Source organism: Podarcis liolepis, assembly GCF_965112155.1.
Source record: "Podarcis liolepis genome assembly, chromosome: 18".
Lineage (NCBI taxonomy): Eukaryota > Metazoa > Chordata > Lepidosauria > Squamata > Lacertidae > Podarcis > Podarcis liolepis.
Window position 1 is genome coordinate 271,228 of NC_139572.1, and position 19,455 is coordinate 290,682.

Here is a 19,455-nt window from a genome sequence, read left to right on the forward strand (position 1 = left end):
AATCCGTTCCGGAAGTCCCTTCTTAAACCACAGCGTTCTTTTCTAATATCCCCCACCTTCCCTCCTCCTCCTGTTTCTCCTCCTCCTCAGACCCAAACTCGGTGCGGCTGGAGAATTACCCCATCCACACCATCACCGGGATCTTCAAGCAGTGGCTGAGGGAGCTTCCCGACCCCCTCATGACCTTCGCCCAGTACCACGATTTCCTGCGGGCCGTGGGTGAGTTTCCGAGGGCCGGGCTGTGAGCCTGTGTGAGAGAAAGCGCCCCTCCATCCTTAAACCTTAATTCATTTCAGCAGAGTCCCTCCGTTTCATAAGCCATCCCTCCTTCGCTGGCGGCATGTAAAGTTCTAGCGTACATAAATAAGTCAGCTTTTTGGGGACTCCTTTCCCCCTTACTCCTAGCAAAAAGGCTTCAGGTTTTTTTTAGGAATTATCTGTTTAGACCTCCTTTTCAACTGGCAGAACTTCCATCTTCAGCTCTGAGCACCTCTTGTGGGTGGGCGGCAGCAGCAGGGGGGCAAGGGGCTCCCTTGCCTGTGGGCCCCCATGCTCTGCTCTTACCTTCCCCCTCTCCCCACAGAGCTCCCGGGGAAACAGGAGCAGCTCTGCACCATCTACAGCGTCCTGGAGCAGCTCCCCCAGGCCCACCACGACACTCTGGAGCGACTGGTCTTCCACCTGGTCAAGTAAGGACACCGCGCACCCCCCACATGCTCCGTGCCCCCCCCCGTGTGTAGCCACAGCTCCACAGTATTTGCATGCACATCTGAAATCCCGAGAGGGACGTCACTCACTTTGTGTTTGTCCTGCTTTTCGGACGATCCTTTTCCAAAGTCACTAATCGTGGGTTTCTAAGCGAGAGAGGAGTCGCAGCGTCAGGCTTGCAGAACTCATATAACCAGGCACACAAGGAAAGAGGGAGGGGAGGGAGAAGGGCGAGGAGGGAGATCCGTTTCCAAACCAGGAGCAAAGTAGTGACCTCTTAAGACAGCATTGTCCTCCCACCGGGGCCAGCAAAAGATGCCGGCAGCATCCCCAGGGACCGCCAGTGTGTCCTTTCTCTCTCTTTTCCAATGTGTAATTTCTCTCTCTCTCTCTGTGGCCCAGGGTCGCCCTAGTGGAGGACTTCAACCGCATGTCTCCCAACGCCCTGGCCATCGTCTTCGCCCCTTGCCTCTTGCGCTGCCCTGACACCTCGGACCCCCTCACCAGCATGAAGGACGTCTCGAAAACCACCATGTGAGTGAGCCCAAGGGAAGCCAGGCCTGGGATTAGCGGGGCGGGCGGAGCAGCGCTCACAGACGCTTGGCAGGGGAGGGTCCTCTCGCCTCCTTTGCTCCCACAAGGCCTTTCGTGAGCTGCTGCCCCACGAGTAGAGACTCAGCTTCTGAGCTGGGAACTGGTTTCCTTTTTGTGACCCTGCTGCCGCCCTCCTGTGAGGCTGTATAACCTGGATCAGTCCCTCCTGGAAGGGGGAGGATGAGCCAATGGAGCTTGGCTTGTGTGCCCCTTGCCTGTGACCACCCACCCACACAGAGAATGCAGGGTCTCCTCTGCCCTCCCATGTGCCCCTTCCCTCCCCTTCCTCTCCCACCCACGCCACCAGAGGTCTCTTGAGAGGGGGTCCTGTTCCCCGCCAGCCTCTCGCCCGCCCTCTCACTCTCCTCTGCCCCCAGCTGCGTGGAGATGATCATCAAGGAGCAGATGCGGAAGTACAAGGTGAAGATGGATGAGATCTGCCAGCTGGAGGCTGCCGAGAGCATCGCCTTCCGGCGGCTCTCCTTGCTGCGGCAGAACTCGGTAAGCTGTGGATTGCCCGGTGGGGTGGGGAAGTGGCTTGTGAAGGGTGAGCCGCTGCCAGTCTGAGCGGGCACGTCCGCTGGCCCCCTCCAGGAGTTCAGAACATCCAAAGAGCCCCCAGCAGAGCCAGGCCCAAATTTAGAAAAAGAAAACCCGGCCAAAAGCTTATTAAGATAACGCACTTCCTAGTGTGACATCCCTAGAAGAGACCCGTTAAAATAAATGGATGTGGCAAACTTAGCTCCATCCATGTCAGTGGGTTTACTCGGAGTGTAACGGATTGGAATACAACATGGATTGGTTGGATCAGGGCAGGTGTTCCCCACCCCAGGGGTCCCTGCTCTGCAGTACACCTGCGCCATGACTAGTTTTTCCTTGTGTTTATATTGCTCCTTTTTGTAATTTGTTGTGCTCCTGTTTCAGTTCTCTGGGATTCAGATTGCAACAACTACATTGGGAGTAAACAAAGTAAGAATGTTTCTTCCATTCCCAATATCACATATTTGTGTGTGCGTGTTGCAATCTGAATTCTGCGGGGAAAGAAACGAAAGGAGCCACGGAAATAGATTTGGAAATCGTCCTGCGTCTAGCACAGCCCGTTGCAATTGCTGCAGCAGGCAGGCCACCAAGACCACGCCGACAACTTTGCAATTGATTCAAGGAGAGTCCGGAAAGAAAGTGTGCGCCTCTGACGTGTTTGCGTGTGGCCATTGTCTTTTTCTCCCTTTTTCTAGCTATGGCCTGTAAAACTTGGGTTTTCCTCTCCCCGCAAGGGAGCACCGGTAGGTAGACACTCTCTCAGTGCATGACAATTGGTGTGCGTCCCCCGCTTTCACTTTGACGGCCACACAGCATGACCCCCAAAGCCAGAAAAGGCGACTTTTCAGAGCCGTTTTGTTTTTTAACCTGCACCGCATGCTGCGTGGCTGCACGTATCCCGAGTTACAACAGTCGTGTCCAAATTGTGGTTTGTGGGGAGGTTGTAAAGCTATGCTTCTCTTTCAGAAAATAGAAACTGCTGCAAGTCTTCTCAGGGCTGCCTTGGAAGTCACCCCCACTCTTTCTTTCTTTTAAAAAAAGGATTTCACACTAACACCTGACGCTCTATTCATATATATATAGTCATATATATGTGCCTTTTATTATCATTAAAGTAGCATACGCTGGCTGGCTTGTGTCTGCTTGGTGGCAAGGGAAGAAGGTTCTTTGCACATGGGCAGAAGCAGCCTTTAACACTGTGCCGGGTGTGTGTCCCCCCTCCCAATCTCACGGTGTAGAAAAACAAACATTCCTGGATACCTAGGAAGCTTGGAGCAGGCTGTGAGGCTACTGAAACCTTTGGGGTTCTCCTCCCAGTTCAGCCTCACCACAGCCCTGTGAGGTAGACCCAAGAGTGGCCCGTTTACCTGCACTGCCCCCGAATCATCCTCCTTCCTCCCCAGCGCCCTTTCCGCACTGCACCGGTTGGTTTTGCCGCCTGGGAAAAGCCGGCGAGCGTCAAATTGCCCCCCCAAAGGATGCTGCTTCGTGTCTCATTGCAACCCTGGAGGAGGCTTTTCGGCTGGATGGGCTTTGAAGGACCCTTTGCCTCCTTCCTGGCCCAGAACAGACTCCAGATTTTGCTATCCTCTCACCCCCCCCCCAATTCCTTCCAGAGCAAAGGCTCCCCAGAGGCTGGGTCAGACGATGGCACTGCGGCGAAACTGGGCGCTATCCCGGAGGGAGAGGAGACGGACAACCGGGAGAAAGAGCTGTTGATCGAGAGGATCCAGTCGATCAAGGAGGAGAAGTGAGTGGCAGGCCTCCAAGGGGGAGCGGAGGGGGGGCTGGCTGGGAGTCAGAGGAGGAGTTTCCCTCCCAGCTGCCCTGGCATTTCAGGGACAGCGATTGCCGCAGCAATGTGGGCGTCCCACAAGATCTAGCCTGAGAGAGGGGACCTTTTTTCCACAGGGAAGACATCACCTACCGATTGCCAGAGCTGGACCAGAGGGGCTCCGACGAGGAGAATCTGGACTCGGAGACGTCGGCCAGCACCGAGAGCCTGCTGGAAGAGCGAGGGGGCCGCCCGGACCCCGACAGCCAGTATTAAGGTGCCCGATTCTGCTTTCCGGGGAACCTGCCTCGGACTGAGCCCACCCCCTCGGCCCAGCGCTGGCACCAGACGTCCGAAGGCAGGAGGAGCCCTTCCCATCACCAACATGGCGCTGCCCCGGGTTTGGAGCTGGGACGTTCCCTGACCGCCTCCCCTTCAAACAGGAGCACAATTCTGGTCCTCAGGCCTTCTGGTGCACCAGTGGTGTCCACACTGGCTGGGATTTTAGGCAGGGGGCGTTTTCAGGCCCTGCCACCCAGACCCCCTCCAGCCACCCACTGGGCGCTGCTGTGCCACCCAGCCCGTCGTTGCTGAGATATTTCTTGGACGGTGCCGGCTGCTCACAGCCCCTTGTGTCCCCGTTCTCTCTTTGAAGGAAGCGGTGAGCCCCTTGCGCCCAGTGCCTCCCCCCACCTGCCAAAGACGTGGCCGGATCGCCAAGCACCCTGGTCTTCCCCGCCGGGGCAAGACTGCCCCTCACCTCCTCTGCCTCCGGGCGGGAGCTGCCGCCTCCTCCTCCGCTGCTGCTGCTGTTGCTGCTCCAGGAAGGGCCACTGCTGTGAACTGCCAAGCTCCAGCCGCTTCTCTGCAGCCCTGGACCCCAGGACCCGGGGTCTGGCTGGACATCTCCTCCACCCTCCTGGTTCTCTGGGTCACCAGCAGGGCTCTGGCAAGCCTGGCTCCAGAGCTGCCCCACAAGGAAAGTTCTCCTGGCCCTCTGCCTACGGAGGAGTCCCGTCCTCGGAAAAGGAGCTGGCAATTGTGAGCAGCCTGGGGAAACGGCCTTAGCACTTCTCCTCTTCCCCAGTCCATGGTGCCTTGCCCACCCTTTCTCCCTACCGACTCCGACCGGACCCCTCGGAGGGGAGTCGGGGGGCAGAGAGACGCCCCCCCTTTCCATTTTGCATCCCCTTCCTCCGTCCTGTCTGAGGACTTTCCAAGTGGTTTACAAGAACTGTTGGGTTTGTGTTTTGTTGTTGTTTTTGTAATAACGCTTTGAACAGAGACCAAAAAGAAGACGAGATGCATCGTTGTTCATATTAAAACCGTGCACTTTTTTGAGAGAGGAGAAGGGAGTCGGAGTCGTTCTTGGCAGCGGGACGGAGGCGCCTCCCTGACCGGCTCAGGGCTGGACTCTGGGAGTTGGCCAAGGCTGTGGGGGGCGCTTGTGGGCTCCCCCCTTCATCCCTGCAGGAGCAGAGAGCAGGGTGCTGCTCACTGCAGACCTCACTCCTCACAGTTCCACACACCCCAAAATTCTGCTTGTGTTTCTGCTGGTGGAACTTGCCTTGAATCCTAAGCAGTTTCTCTCTCTGTGTGTGAGTAGAGGGGTGGGGAGGGTTGCTTAAATCTAACCAAACGGGGTTTTTTAAAAACAAAGAATGTTCCTTGCCCCCCCCTCCACCCGGCAAGAGGTAGGTGTATTTGTTTGCCTTTGTCACTGCCCCCCCTTGAAAACAGGGCTCAAAAGACACACCCCAAGACAAGAAGGCTCGCTCACGTTTTCTGTACAATTCCCATTTTATTTCTGGTTTTTTGTGGTTTTTTTGCAAAAGCAGCAAATAGCCCGCTATAACAAACCTGAGCAAACCTGATCATCGGCTTTAGGGAAGGAGGGGCTGGAGGTGTCCTCACCAAGAGAATGGGGGGGGGGGGAATGAGCATTTTGCCTTTAAAGCAAGAGAAACCATTTGGGGGGGGGAGAAAAAAGAGGGAAGAAGAATGCACCGGGAAAAGTTCTAGATTAAATTAATATCAATAATAATTAAATTTCAACCCCCTTCCCATCAAACACCATCCATTTGTGCGCACGCATTCTGTGGGGGGTTGGAGAGGAAAGACCTCCTGGGGGTGTCTGCACCCTCTACCCCTTTTTTGGGGGGGTGGGGAGGAGCCAGGATTCCCCCACCATCCTTACTGCACCTTAAAAGGGGGGATGAAGATGGTGACAAAACGAGGGGGGTCACCACCGTGGAAGCCTCACAGCGGGGAGAAGAGGGTGTTCTCCACTTCCGGCGTCAGTCTGGGGTGGAACGAGGGGAGCCCCACCCCAAAGTCTGGTGGAGGAAAGAGGAAAATAGGGGGAAGCATCAGTTGTTGTGTTTAAGGGACATTCAAAATCCATCACAAAGCAAAACTTGTCCGTTGCAGAAACGCAGAACTGATAAAAACTGCAAAAAAACACCAACAGATGGAGTCAAACCGCCTTGGCTAAACTGGGCGCTCCCCAGCCAGAGATGGTTGGACTACAACTCCCAATGAGCATAGCCAGGTCAGTGAGAAGCCCCTCCGGGCGCTGCAAACTACAGTTCCCCTCACCTCCGTCTGATGGGAGTTGTAGCCCAACCTCCTCGGTGTCCGACGTTACATCCCAGCATTGGCCAAACTCGAGTAGACCCCTGGGCTCTGCTCTGAGTAGGATTGGGGGAAACCAGGCGCTGCCGAACTACAACTCCGGGGGCAACGGGAGTTGTAGTCCTGAGCGGGGGTCCCCCGCGCCTGCCAGGCAACCCATCTGCCTCCCGTGCTGCCCCAGGTGCCGGGGACGAAGGGAAGGTCACCCGCCAGCCCCCCGCTCACCCATTTCTCCGTCCAGGCGCCCGGGCGGGGAGGGGTTCTTGCGGTGGTCCTCGACGTGCTGGGTGACCTCCTCCCGCGACGCCGTCGAGTAGGAGCACTGCAGGCAGTTGTAGCGCCCCCGCGTGTGCTCCCACACAATGCGGCTGTTGGAGGAGTGCCCTGCGGGGCGCAAAAAAGAGAAGGATCAGCCCCGGAGCAAAGGGACAAGCGTCATGCAAGACTCTGGAAGAGTTAAAGTAACGCTAGGCTTAAGAGCAGATGGAAACCTGCGCCAGCTTCCTAAATATCTGGGGAGGTTTCTCTCCAGGGCGGATTTGATTTAAACCAAATTGATTTAAATCAGGGATCAGCAAACTTTATCAGCAGGGGGCCGGTCCACTGTCCCCCAGACCATGTGGGGGGCCAGGCTATATTTTGGGAAGAAAAAAAATGAACAAATTCCTATGCCCCACAAATAACCCAGAGATGCATTTGAAATAAAAGGACACATTCTTCTCATGTAATTGAGAAGGTGATAGTTTGCCTACTCATGGTTTAAGAACTGTGAAATAATACAGGTTACATATATTTTGTTGGAACATTATGAGCCACGTATTGCCTGTTATTGCTTAAAGCACTTTCTCTGCAGCATCCTGCCCTGACTGCAGCTTCCGAATCGAGCGGAGCCTTACAGAGAGCGAAACATTTAAGGGCAGTTCCCAAACCTCTCAAGTATTCCCGCCCCCCGGTGCAGTCATGAGGACTAGAAACCTGGATTAGGGCAATCTCAAATCTGAGCAAATTGGGCCCAATCGCTGGACTGGCAGACAGGTAACGATGGGGGGCAGAGAGACCCTCCTGGGGCGAAGGGGGGGGGAAGGTCTTCCGCTCACCCTGGCTTTTCTTCCAGACGGCGTTGGAGATGGGGAGTCCCTGTCCCGGCAGGAACGGCCGCAGGCGGCTCTGGACGGCGGCGGGAGGCAAGGCGTAGCTCCCCGGATGGACGTAAGGCAGGAAGGGTCCCGGGAGCGTGTGGGGAGCCGGCCCCGGAAACCTGGCCAGGGGCGGTGGGGGTCCAAAGAGGGAGGGCTCCAGCAGAGGGAAGGCGTGGGGCCCCGGGGGCAGGGCGGGCAAGGGCCCCAGGGGACCGGCAGCGAGCGGGTCGGGGGCCGGCGGCGGCGCCTCCATCTCGCCGGGGAGGATGGCTTCCTTCCTGAGCTGCTGGATGACCGTCTGAAGTTTGGGGAGGACCTCCAGCAGCTTCCCGGGGGGCTCCTTTTCCGGGAGGGGCTTCTCCGGCGCCAGGGGAGGGGTGTAGGTGGCGCCGGCTGCACCGGCGGCGGTTCCGGCGGAGGAGCAACTGTGGAGGTGCTTGAAGAGGGACCGGTACGTCCGGAAACGCGTCATGCAGTTCTCGCACCTGGAGGGGGGGACAGGTTGCAGGGGGGTGGGATGTAGGATCTCTGGAGGGCCCGTTCCCACACGCTACACCCATCTTTTGATTCTGGAGGTTGGTGGCTCAATCCCAGCTGCTCCAAACAGGGAGGATTGAGAAACGGGTGTACGGGGGGGGGGCCTCCATTGCCCACGCCTTCGGGCAGCTCCTGACATCATCATCATCATCATTATATTATTACTACTATTTCATCGCCCATCTGGCTCAATTGCCCCAGCCACTCTGGGCGGCTTCCAACACACACAAAATTAAGAATAAAACTTCAAACATTAACAACAACAATCGGATCCTATATAAAAAGCCACAACGACTTTAAAATAAACAACTTATACTAAATAAAGCTCTATGCAATCATGCATTAGAATCCCATAGTAAACGCTAAAATGAAACGTCAGCAAATAATTCATTAGACAATTTACATGTATTACAATAAAGACTCTTCTGTGATGGAAAGAAATAGCAAATCACAATGCATAAAATACCAGATAAAACCCCTGAGCTTTGGGAGTAGATTTACTTGGCCCCCTCTAGATCCTGCCCTTCATCATCATCATCATCATCATCAGAATAAGGCCTTACTTGAAGTAGCGGTTGGGCTTGTAGTGGACCTTGATGTGTTCCATGAGAACTTGCATGTTGGGGAAAGATTCCAAGCAGCCCGGGGAGGAACAGCGGAAAATCTTCCCTGGGGAAAAGGAGAGGCAGCTGGGCTCATTCGTTCTACAAGCCCATTTCAATAGGCTTTCGGTCGTTACAATTTTTCTCTGTTTTATTTTCATTTTTAAAAATGAAAAAACTTTACACATGCCCCCCCCCAAATAGTTACTGCGGTGGAAAGTGTGAGGGAGCAAAGGCAGCTTGAGATCTCCCCCCCCCACGGACTTACCCTCCACCGACTGTGTGGGCCGATAATGAACCCGAATGTGATCCAGCAGCTCCTTCATGCTGCGGCAGGCCAGGCGGCAGCCGTCCCCAGAGCACTGGTAGCGTCTCCCTAGGGCGAGGCAGGAGAATTAGCCAAAGGGGGCTGGGCTGGATGACCCCTGGGGGGCCCCTTCCAACAATACAATTTCATTATTCTACGATTCAAGAGGCCTTGGCAGCCCCGCCTGGAGCAGCTCACAGCCCCGTGCCTCTATTTCCCCTTTCTGTGAAATGGGAACAACCGAGACACGTCCTCTCTAGGGCAAAAGACACATCGACCGAAAGGATCCACAGGAAACTGGGAATCCTGTTCGGCCGTGTTCCCCTCCCTGGATAATCTTCCAAGGGCCTCTTGGCAGTGGTGGGGGGCCGGAGGAAAACGTAGGCAAAGCTCTCAGCCTGGGGAAATGTGGGTGTTGTGCAGCAGAGCCGGGGAGGAGGGGCAAGGTTCTCGGCCCCACCTTTGGGGAGAAAGGAGAGGGGGCCACCCCCAAACTAGGCCCCGTGCCCCCCGTTCCTTAGCCCCCGCCTCCAGCTCACCTGGGGGTCTCCTCTTGGGCAGCCGCAGGTCCTGCCTCCGCCCCCCGCCGCTCGGTGTGGGGTGGCTGTGGGTCGCCGAAACCCCCGAATTGGCCGGGCCTAGGAAGAAGAGACGTCACTGGTGGCTCCCTCCGGGCTGGGGATTGCAGCCCAGGGTCCCTGCTGGGCTTGCGAAGCCCCCCACCCTCCAGCTCCACACCCCCCAGGCATCCCCCCCATGTGAATTGCTGCCAGGCCGTGCAGACAGTACAGAGCAAGATGGACCAAGGCCACTTCCTTGAGCCTTCATGAGGACTAGAAAGTTGGCTTTGTTTTTTTTTTTGGGGGGGGGAATAGGCCTGATTTCCCTCCCCTACTCACCCCCCAAAGAGGCCACGGGAGAGGTCACCAGCGGCGGGGGCCCCTCTTCCTTCTCCGCTTTGCTCCTGGCGCGGCTGGGGGGGGACGCCCGAAGGTCTAGGGGTGCAAGTGGGGCATCAGGTGGCGGCGTCTTCTCCTGGCCGGAGGGGTGAAAGGGGGCAGCCGGTTATTATTATTATCCCAAATAGGAGGGGAAATATTGCTTCTTTGCATTCTTGAATTGATTGAGAGTGAATTCCCCCCCCCCCTTACAGTGAATTCATTACAGTCACAATATATTCCTTTATTTGGGTTTTTAAAAATTGGCCGTTGGGGTTTTTTAATCCACTTTTTACAGCTCTTGCGGGGAAGCGGTGGTCAGATCAAATCATGGAGGGCAAAACCATTATAAATTAGCATTGATAAACCATCTAAAGAGCGTTTCTGGGCTAAAGGGATATTTGAAGAAGTTGGGCCGGGTTTGATTTTTGGACGCCAAGCAGACATCGGGGTTTTCTGGCTGACCTGATTTCCTATTCAGACAGGCGGGGGGGTTTGCTCTTGATCTTGGCCTCTTATTTGGGGGAAGAGACAATACAAACAAAATGATGATGAAGATGACGAGCCTTTAGAGGATTGAGGGGAACATGCAACCCAAATCAGAATCTCCCTCTCAAAAGCGGGTTGTTTTGCAAAACTGCAGAAACAGGAACTCTTTGGCAGCGAATGAGAAGCCAAAATTTGTCTCAAAAAGCTGCTTTCGTTTTATTTTTCCCCTGGCAGCCTTCAAGCATCAACACTGATGTCCGCTAACCAACATGCAGGGCTTCTTTTTGACATTTGAAATATATATATATATTTAAAGTCCACAACAGCTTTGTAGGGTAAGGCGTTCCAAAAGCCCCTTCGCTGGAGGAAGGCAAGCAAAGATTTGTAGGCCTTTTGTCTACAGAACATGCCCTGCGCTCAAATATTGCTGGCAGTTGTGTTCAGGCAAAATATTACCTTCTGTTACTAATGCTATTCTTATTATTATTACGAAAATTTATACACCGACCTTCAAACAAAAGTAAATAAACGAAAACAACAAAACAAGTTGGGATTTAATATTTGATTATTGTATTCTAATATTTTGCTGGAAGCCGCCCAGAGTGGCTGGGGGAACCCAGCCAAATGAGTGGGGTATAAATAATAATAAATTATTATGATTATGATTATGATTATGATTATTATGAACATTTATAGACCAACCTTCAAACAAAAGTAAATAGTTAAACCAAAACAACAAAACAATAATCCCACATGCACACCATATTTATAGCTGAAACACCCCAGTAAAAAGTTGTATAAATCGGCTGTTGAAATTCAGGCAAGGGCTGTGAGCCTCAGTGGTTAGCGCACCTGCCTTGCGCAGGGAAGCCACTGGGGGGGGGATCTCTGAATTAAAACCAGCCCTTCCTTCCCACCCATGAACCCCCCTGGAAACCTGGGTTTATTCTGAGCGGCTGCTTGGCATGCAGAAGACCCCGGCTTCGGATCCTGGCCCCGGCTGCCGGCCAGTGCCGGTTTGGTGTGTTGTGGGCAGCGACGTCCCCCTTTCCCTGCCCGGCTCCGCTCTCCCCCTGTGCACGTGTGAAGGGGCCCAACTCGCGTGTCTGGCTCTGGGCATTGTTATTATGCAATCGCTGCGGCCCCTCCAGAAGAGGAGAGGGGGCTTCAAAGGGGACCTTGCCAAGGGGGACCCAAGAGCCTTACCATCTCGGGGGCCGGGGATCCCCCTCTGCCCCTTCTCTCGGCTGCTCCTTTCCAGGGGGCGGGTTTCCAGCCGCCGCTTCCTCCTCCTCCTCCTCCTCCTGGCGCAGCATCCAAGGCGGACCAGCTGCTGCTGCTGCTACCTTGTAGCCATCTTGACGCAAGTGTCGCGAGATCGGAAGTCCGGGGCGGGGAGGGAAGGAGGGCGCCCCCAGTGGTCGCGGCTCAGGACCACATTTCTTTCCTTTCCTTCTCTTTCTCTCCCTTTCTCTTTTCTTTTTATCTTCCCTCCTTCCTCCCCTTTCCTTTCTCATTCTATTTCTCTTTTTATCTTCCTCCCTCTTTTCCTCCTCTTCCTCCCTGCCCTTTCCTTCTCTCTCTCTCTCTCCCTTCCTTGCTTCCTCCCCTTTCCTTCTATTTTTTTATCTTCCTCCGTCCCCACTTTCCTTCTCTATCTTCCTTCCTGCATCCCTCCTTTCCCTCTCTATTTTTTATCTTCCTCCCTTCCTCCCCTTTGCTTCTCTCTCTTCCTCCCTCCCTCCTTTCCTTCTTTCTCTCACTCTTTCTCTTTTTCCCTCCCTCCCCTTTCCTTCATTCTATTTCCTTCTCTTATCTTTTTACCTTCCTTCCTCCTTTCCTTTCCTTTCCTTTCCCTTCCCTCTTTCTCTCTTTTTACACTCCTTTCTTTCTTCCTCCCTCCCCTTCTCTCTTTTGGGTCCCAATAGGAATCTTTCGGGCATTCCACAAAAAGGGCTTGTATGGCTTGAAAATACAGGGAAGCTCTGTTTAAAATAGCTTTTGTTAAGAAACCAGAAGGCTTTTTTTATTAGGAATTACATGTAGCGACATCTCAAAGGAGCAGAAGAGACTCTTCATGTATGGAACAACGGCCGCCCGGATGATATTAGCCCAGAACTGGAAAGAAAAGTCCCTACCAGAGAATAATGGCAAATCAAGATGATAGACTATGCCAAGATGGCAACTCACTGGAAAACTCAAGAGACAAAGAGGATAAAAACTTTATAAAATAATTTATAAGGTTTTTAGGAAACCACTGAAAGCAGATGGAAACAAGAGCAGGATTTTGACTCGCTTGTAGTGCCAAAATTATTGGGGATAATATGGCCTGATACAAAAATTGGCGTCTGGATGAATATGCAGTTTTAGAGGCTTAAAATGGGACCCCACGGAGAGGAAGAGGAGATGGGGAGAATCTCTTTTATACCGATTTGTTTTTGCAGCTTGCGTTTGTATATATTTTGCATTTGTAAAACCAAGAAGAATTTATTTCAAAACAGAAAGAAAAGAAAGAGAAAATACAGGGAAGCGCAGAGACAGGCAGGCCAATTCCAGGCGAGACGCTTAACCGTTTTGTAGGCAAACGCCCCCTTTGCCCCTCATCCTTCTTCCAACATCCCAAAACGACAGCCATGATTCCAATGTGATTCTATTTTAATTGGGGGGGGCGTGTTTCCTGGTGCGATGGGGAAGCATTAAACGAAAAGACACGGCTTGTGAAGACAAAAGAACATTTATTCAATTAGAGAAGGTCCCCAGAAACAGACTTCCAAGGTCTTGCTCCAGTCCCGATCGCCGCTTCGGTTGCAAACCGATAAGGGATCGGTCGGTTCCCCGGGACTCTCTTTGCAGGAATCCATCAAACTGTCCTTCAGGGAACAGAGCAAACGTGGTCCTCTTAACCTGGGGGGGTCTCCTCTCGGACCTCAGCCGTCGGGATGTGGTTTCTTCAGCCAAGCAGCTGATTTCGGGTGGAGGAGGAAAAAAAGAGAGTCCGCCAGAGATCCGACACGGGAAAACCATCGGCCAAAAAAGAAAAAAGTCCTGTGGGTCTGTTTCCTGCCCCCAGGTGAAAACTTTTTTTTGAGGTGGGAAGTAGGCAAAAAAATATATGAGCCCAGCTGGAACTCCCTGCCACAAGACGCCTCCTTCAGGAAACAAAAATGCAGGAAAGCCCAAGAGTTGAAAAGGCTGCCCCCTCCTGTTGCGAGGCAAAAGGCCTTTAAAAAGGAGGGCTCTGGGTTTTCCTGCTGCCAGCAAGCACCCCCCCCCCCCCGCAAAAAACCACAGAAAATATTCAACAACAAAAAAATCAAGTTCAAACAGAAACAGTTTTGCACCGTTGGGAGAAAAAACTATTTTTGTAATGGAAGGAAGCTATGTCTTCTCTCTGAAAACCAAGAGGCCTTTCACACAAAGGGGGGGGGCTTGCAATAAAACGCCCCTGCTTGAGCTTGCGCCCCCCCGGAGGGGGAAGACAGTCTTGCTGCAGAGTCAAGAGAGGATTGGAAAAGTCGTGTTTGAAAGTGTTGTCTTCTTGGCTCCATTCTGCCCTGTGGCCCCCCAACTGCTCAGTGGTGGCCCTGCTTGGCTCGCCAAGGGACAGACTCTTGAGCAGGCAGGGGGGGCAAGTGCGGGGGGGGTGTCTCTTCCGTCGAGAGGAACGGTCCGCTTCCGGCTTCCTGGCCCCTCTGCTCCCCCTCTCTGCTGCAAAAATAGTTCCCTCTGCCCCTGGTAAGTTCCTTCTGGGTGTCTGTGGGGCCAGTTAAGCCCCTGAGAAAGGGGGGGGAGTTTGGCAAGCGGGCACCATTGGTTTTTCCGCCGCCCCGTCCCCGACCGATCAGGATCCGAAGTTGGACCAGTTCAGCGCATGGTCCTGCTGGGGCTCAGGCAGGGAGCTATCTGTGCCGGCCCAGATACCTAGAATAACAGAATCACAGAGCTGTAGAGGGGGAAGGGGCACCAGCGGTCATCTAGCCCAGCCCCTGGCAGAGAGCCCTCCAACCTCTGCCTAAAACCCGGCAGCGAAGGAGCGTCGGCCAACCCCAAACCTGGGATTGAACCCCCAGACTTTGTGTGGGCAAATCACGAACTCCACCGCCACTGAGCTATCCCTGATTGGCGTTTGAAATTCACCATGGGCATTTTGCCGCCTGCGATAGTCATCTGGGGATTCCCGGACCTGGACTGCTTTCACACGCTAACACCCAGATCCTGTAGAATTTTATCAGTTAGATTTTGAATTTCTGGAACCAAAATGCTTTTTCTGGGCAGCCTGAGCAGGAGCGGAGAATGGCGTTAGAGCGCATTGTTGCCTTCGCTTCCCCCTGCTCACCGTTGTGAAGAATATTCCTACGTTATTAGTGGTCTGTGTCACCATTAAGAAAAAGAAGGACGGAAAAAGGAAAAAGGTCAAGGACCCTGGACGGTTAAGTCCAGTCCAAGGTAACTTTGGGGTTGCGGTGCTCATCTCGCTTTCAGGCCTTTGTCCGCAGACAACTTTCCGGGTCGTGTGGCCAGCAGGACTAAACTGCTTCTGGCGCAACAGGACACCGTGACGGAAACCAGAGCGCATGGAAACACCGTTTACCTTCCCAACGCCGCAGTTTATCTACGTGCGCTGGTGTGCTTCCGAACTGCTAGGCTGGCAGAATCTGGGACAGAGCAATGGGAGCTCAGCCCGTCGCGGGGATTCGAACCACTGACCTTACGGTTGGCAAGCCCAAGAGGCTCAGTGGTTTAGACCACAGCACAATGTTTAACTGAATCAATCAGTGCCAGGCCATCATTTGAAAATTAAGACTTCAGAGCCATCTGGCATAAAAAAAGAGCAACTGCAAGTTCCGTTTTGGCAACTTGGTTTAAGGAGCCGCTTGGTGCTTCGTTTATATATCTCAGCTCCTAGCACCTGATACAAGATGGTGATCATTTGTGCGGGTCGGAGCTCACCTTGTGAGACGGTGTCCGTCTGCTGGAACTCCTCCTTGAAGCAAAGCATTCCACCACCTTGAGCTCCTTGGCGAAAAAGGTTGGGTAGAGATGTAAATAATAATAATAATAATAATAATAATAATAATAATAATAATAATAATAATAATAATTAATGGTAGGTAAAAGGTAAAGGACCCAGTCCAAGGCAACTCTGTGGTCGCGGCGCTCATCTCTGCTTTCGGGCCAAGGGAGCCGGCCTTTGTCCGCACACAGCTTTTTCCAGGACGTGGCCAGCAGGACTAAACCACTTCTGGCACAACAGGACACCGTGATGGAAACCAGAGCGCACGGAAATGCTGTTTACCTTCCCGCCGCAGCGGTACCTATTTATCTACTTGCACTGGTATGCTTTCGAACTGCTAGGTTGGCAGGAGCTGGGACAGAGCAACGGGAGCTCAGCCCATCGCGGGGATTCGAACTGCCAACCTTCCAATCAGCAAGCTCAAGAGGCTCAGTGGTTTAGACCACAGCGCCACCTGCGTCCCCTAATAATAATAATACGGCTAGGAATTTGATTCCAGGAAAGACCCTGTTTTGGTCTTCCTGATAACTGAGGAGATGCTTGTCTCCCCAAAGCTGTGGGGCAGAAAAATAAAGTTCCCCTGGCTGTTCAGCGGGAGGCAACATGCCCCTTCCTCTCTGAAAAAATTAAAAACAGCTGGTCCTCTCAGTGGCCAGCTAAGCCACCTGTGGAAGAAGGCTTAGCAACGAAGAAGGACTCCAGTTAAGACACAAGGAGTAGCACCGCCATGGAACGGGCCACAGGGCTCAGTGCCTTTGGCTACTGCTAGCCAAGGCGTCTTAAAGAAAGGAGCCCCAGGCACTCTGGGGTGAGGGAGGCCTACTGGAAATCCACAGAGCTCTTCCACACAGCTGGCACGCTCTTCTTCGCTTCTTGTCAAAGTGGGTTTTCAAACTTATATATGCTATTCGGCGTTTAAAAGGTAAAAGCAAAGGACCCCTGGACGGTTAAGTCCAGTCCAAGGCGGCTATGGGATTGCGGCACTTGTCTCACTTTCGGGCCGAGGAAGCCGGTGTTCGTCCACAGACAGCTTTCCGGGTCGTGTGGCCAGCAGGACTAAACCGCTTCTGGCGCATGGCGGAAACCAGAGCGCATGGAAACACCGTTTACCTTCCCACCAGAGCAGTACCTCTTTATCTACTTGCCCTGGCATGCTTTCAAACTGGTATGTTGGCAGGAGTTGGGGCAGAGCAACAGGAGCTCACCCTGTCACGGGGATTTGAACCGCCAACCTTTCGATCAGCAAGCCCAAGAGGCTCAGTGGTTTAGACCACAGCGCCACCCGACTAAAATGTGTTTCTGCTCCCAGCATTTCCCTCCTGCCGGGTCTCCAGGGTGTTGGAAGTTGTAGCCCAACCACATCCGGGGAGACTTGGAGGCTGACGGACACGTGCTAAACAGCTAAAAGGCAACGCAACTTTGGAGCTGCCCAGGGCATCCCCAAGCTGGCGCCCCCCAACCTTTTGAACCCCCGTTGGCCCCAAAATGTCAGGCGAGGGTGGGCACCGGCTTGGGTGCGGGCAAAGGCGGCCTTACCTGCGCCTTGGGGTGGCTGGCCACTGTACACCTTGCTCTTCCGGCGCTGAGTGCGGGTCCGCTTGTAGGTGGTGTTGTTCTGGGTGAGCTGGGGGAACCTGGCCAGCAGCTCCTTCAGGAGCTGGACTTTGTCCTCGCCAAAGAGCATCCCGTTGCAATTGCGGCTGGTCATCTTGGAGCAGATGGACTGCAGGCGGGGGTTGATGGCGCGCAGGGCCTTGACGCGGCGTTGGAGGGTCAGCCGGGCGCTCAGGCTGCCCAGGAGGCGGAGGAGGCGCTGGGCGCACTCCCGCAATTCCAGGGGGTCCACAGGCGCCCGCTTCTCCAGGGCCTCTTCGGCCATCTCGTAGACGCTCATGGCCGGGGCCAGCGTGTCCAGAACCTCGTCCTGGAGCCAGCCCAGTTTCTGGGCATCGACCAGATCTGCCCTCTGCTGCGGCGCAACGCCCAGGCTGGCAATGTCGGCGTTGAGGGCGGGCGTCTCGTGGCTCCGGTCGGGCAAGGTGGGGCGCGGGCAGGACAACATGAGCCTCCTCCTCTGGCGGAAGCTCAGGCAGGTGCGGCACGCCCTCGTCCAGTAGTCCACCACCTCCTGGCACGGCGTCCACTCCTGCGGGACGGGGCGGGCGCCGTCCGAGCCTGCTGCCACGCCGTCCTCTCCGGCAGCGTCCCACCCCAGCTCCTCCTCCATCTCGGGGGTCCCCTCCTCGGTTCCGTCGGCCGCCCACCCGCTCTGGAAACTGGCGGAGCTGCCCCAGCCGTCGGGGTCTCTGCTCTGGCTGTGCTGCCGGTCGGACCTTGCGGGGCTTCCGCCCCTGGCAAGGGTCGCGGGTTGGTCCTTGACCCAGTCGGGGTTCCTCCACTGGTCCCCACCCTGCTCCCATGCCAGCCGCTCCAGGCTGCCCAAAACGCCCCCGTGCTCCGAGCCGCCCCAGGGCGCCTCGTCCCGGGGTCCCTCCTCGGCCTGCCTCCCGCGCCCCCTTTCCTCTCGGCCGGGGCTCTCCCCACGCCTCCTCTCAGCCTCACCCCACCAGCTCCCACCCCGAGGGGGGCTGCCGGGGGAGCGGACCCCGTGCCTGGCTGAGTCCCACTCCCCCCAGCCCCGCGGCCTGTGGGGGGGCCCCTGCTCGGGGCTGCTCTGCCTTGGCGGCGTCAGCAGCACCCGCGTCCCCGCTTCCCTCTTGGGGCTGCCCCCCCAGTGGGATTTCCGGGGGGCTTTGGCCGGAGGCGGCTGCTCCCATGAGGGGGGCTCCCTCTCCCGGCTGCCCCACCGGCTCCTCCTGCTAAAGGGGTCCTCCTCCTGATGCTGCTGGGGGGGCTCTTCTTCCGCTTCCTCCTTGGGGGGCCTCCCTCCCTCCCGCGGATCCCAGCCCCTCCCCCCTCTGCGAGGACCCCTCCCCCTCCAGGGCTCTTCTTCCTCCTCCTCCTTGGGGGGGCTCCCTCCCCCCCACGGATCCCGGCCCCTCCCCCTCCAGGACTCTTCCTCCTCCTTAGGGGGGCTCCCTCCCCCCCACGAATCCCGGCCCCTCCCCCCTCTACGAGGACCCCTCCCCCCTCTGCGAAAACCCCGCCCCCCTCGGCGAGACCCCCTCCAGTGTTTCTCTTCCTCCTCCTCCTCCTCCTCCTTGGGGGGGCTCCCTCCCCCCCACCGATCCCGCCCCCTCCCCCTCCAGGGCCCCCCCCAGCTGGGGGGCTCCTCGCGGGCCCCCCAGAAACCCCGCCCCTTGCCCCTCCCCCGCGGCGCCAGCCTCTCCGACTCCCAGCAGGCCCGCGGCGGCGGCGGCAGCTCCCAGTCCCACTCGGCGTCCCCCCAGCCCCACGGGTCGTAGGCGTGCGGCTCCGGGGAGCGCCGCGTCCCCTTGGGCGGCTTCCTCGCCTTGAACGAGTCGGCCATGGCTGCTGAAGAAGAAGAAACCCGCCGGGGGAAGGCTTTGAGCAGCGGACCGGAAGCCCCGCCGGGAAGCACTTCCTGGTTGCCGCGGCAACCGCCTGGCGCGGCCGGAAACGCGGCTCCCGGAAGGGGAGGGGAAAGAGGCATTGAGAGAGAGCCGGCTAGAGCGTCGCAGCTCCTGGAGGGGGGAAAGAGCGAAGTAGCTAGAGCGTCGCGGCTGCTGGAAAAAGGGGATTTGGCAGAAAAGGCGAAACCAGAAATCCCGAGAACCAACTTTTTTATATATAGAAAAAAATGGAAAGATAAATTGCCAAGAGACAAAAACACTGGCAGGATAGTTGTGAAGACCTGCAGTTTTAGAGGAGTCTATATTTAAAGCAGACCAACAAAGGAGGAAATGAAATGAATTCTTTTTATAAATTTCAGGAACCGCAGAAAGGGGGAAGGAAGTCAATTTTTTGAAACTAAAAAAAATGAAATTTAACGATTTTTTTTAAAAAATGAAATAAAGAAATGAATAAAGAGAGGCGGAGTGGTGTTCTGCCTGTGGGTTGGGCTAGATGACCCTTGGAACCCTTTCCAACCCTACAGTTTCTATCAGAGTCAGAGGAGCTCTTGGAACCGGGGAGGGGAAGGATCAGAGCAGCCCCAGCTGGCAGCCCGACTCCCCCTCCTCCCAAGGGGGCAGAGGGACTGTCATCGCCGCCATCATAAAGGGGGACTCAAGGGTGGGCTGGGCGGGGGGTTTCCCC

At 55.3% G+C, this 19,455-nt stretch overlaps 3 protein-coding genes across 16 annotated transcripts in view; 1 reads left to right on the forward strand and 2 right to left on the reverse strand.

The window, feature by feature from the left end:
• MYO9B (myosin IXB) overlaps positions 1-4,967 on the forward strand; it is a 50,313-nt gene extending 45,346 nt beyond the window's left edge. For 7 of the 14 annotated variants that reach the window (XM_083483567.1, XM_083483571.1, XM_083483565.1 and 4 more), the window contains 8 exons: positions 91-219; positions 584-689; positions 1,111-1,242; positions 1,680-1,803; positions 2,538-2,585; positions 3,459-3,592; positions 3,754-3,893; positions 4,272-4,967. In XM_083483567.1, the coding sequence (XP_083339693.1) occupies positions 91-219; positions 584-689; positions 1,111-1,242; positions 1,680-1,803; positions 2,538-2,585; positions 3,459-3,592; positions 3,754-3,892 (812 nt within the window). In that variant the 3' untranslated portion in view covers position 3,893; positions 4,272-4,967. The remainder of the gene's footprint in view (positions 1-90; positions 220-583; positions 690-1,110; positions 1,243-1,679; positions 1,804-2,537; positions 2,586-3,458; positions 3,593-3,753; positions 3,894-4,271) is intronic. The other 7 variants (XM_083483570.1, XM_083483575.1, XM_083483574.1 and 4 more) reach the window with 1 other exon arrangement.
• Positions 4,968-5,397: 430 nt separating this feature from the next.
• Positions 5,398-10,813, reverse strand: ZNF414 (zinc finger protein 414). The gene is given in 8 exon segments (XM_083483997.1): positions 5,398-5,952; positions 6,476-6,634; positions 7,348-7,874; positions 8,490-8,595; positions 8,797-8,904; positions 9,375-9,473; positions 9,735-9,878; positions 9,881-10,813. Coding segments are annotated over 8 exon segments (1,287 nt in total). The 5' UTR covers positions 9,948-10,813; the 3' UTR covers positions 5,398-5,875.
• Positions 10,814-12,977: 2,164 nt separating this feature from the next.
• On the reverse strand, positions 12,978-18,706 carry LOC310697207 (uncharacterized protein; the record flags this gene model as incomplete). The annotated part of the gene is made up of 4 exons (XM_083483534.1): positions 12,978-14,183; positions 15,213-15,278; positions 16,813-18,347; positions 18,561-18,706. 4 exons carry the CDS (start codon positions 18,704-18,706, stop codon positions 14,104-14,106), a joined length of 1,827 nt encoding a protein of 608 aa, XP_083339660.1. The 3' UTR covers positions 12,978-14,103.
• Positions 18,707-19,455: the final 749 nt, after the last annotated feature.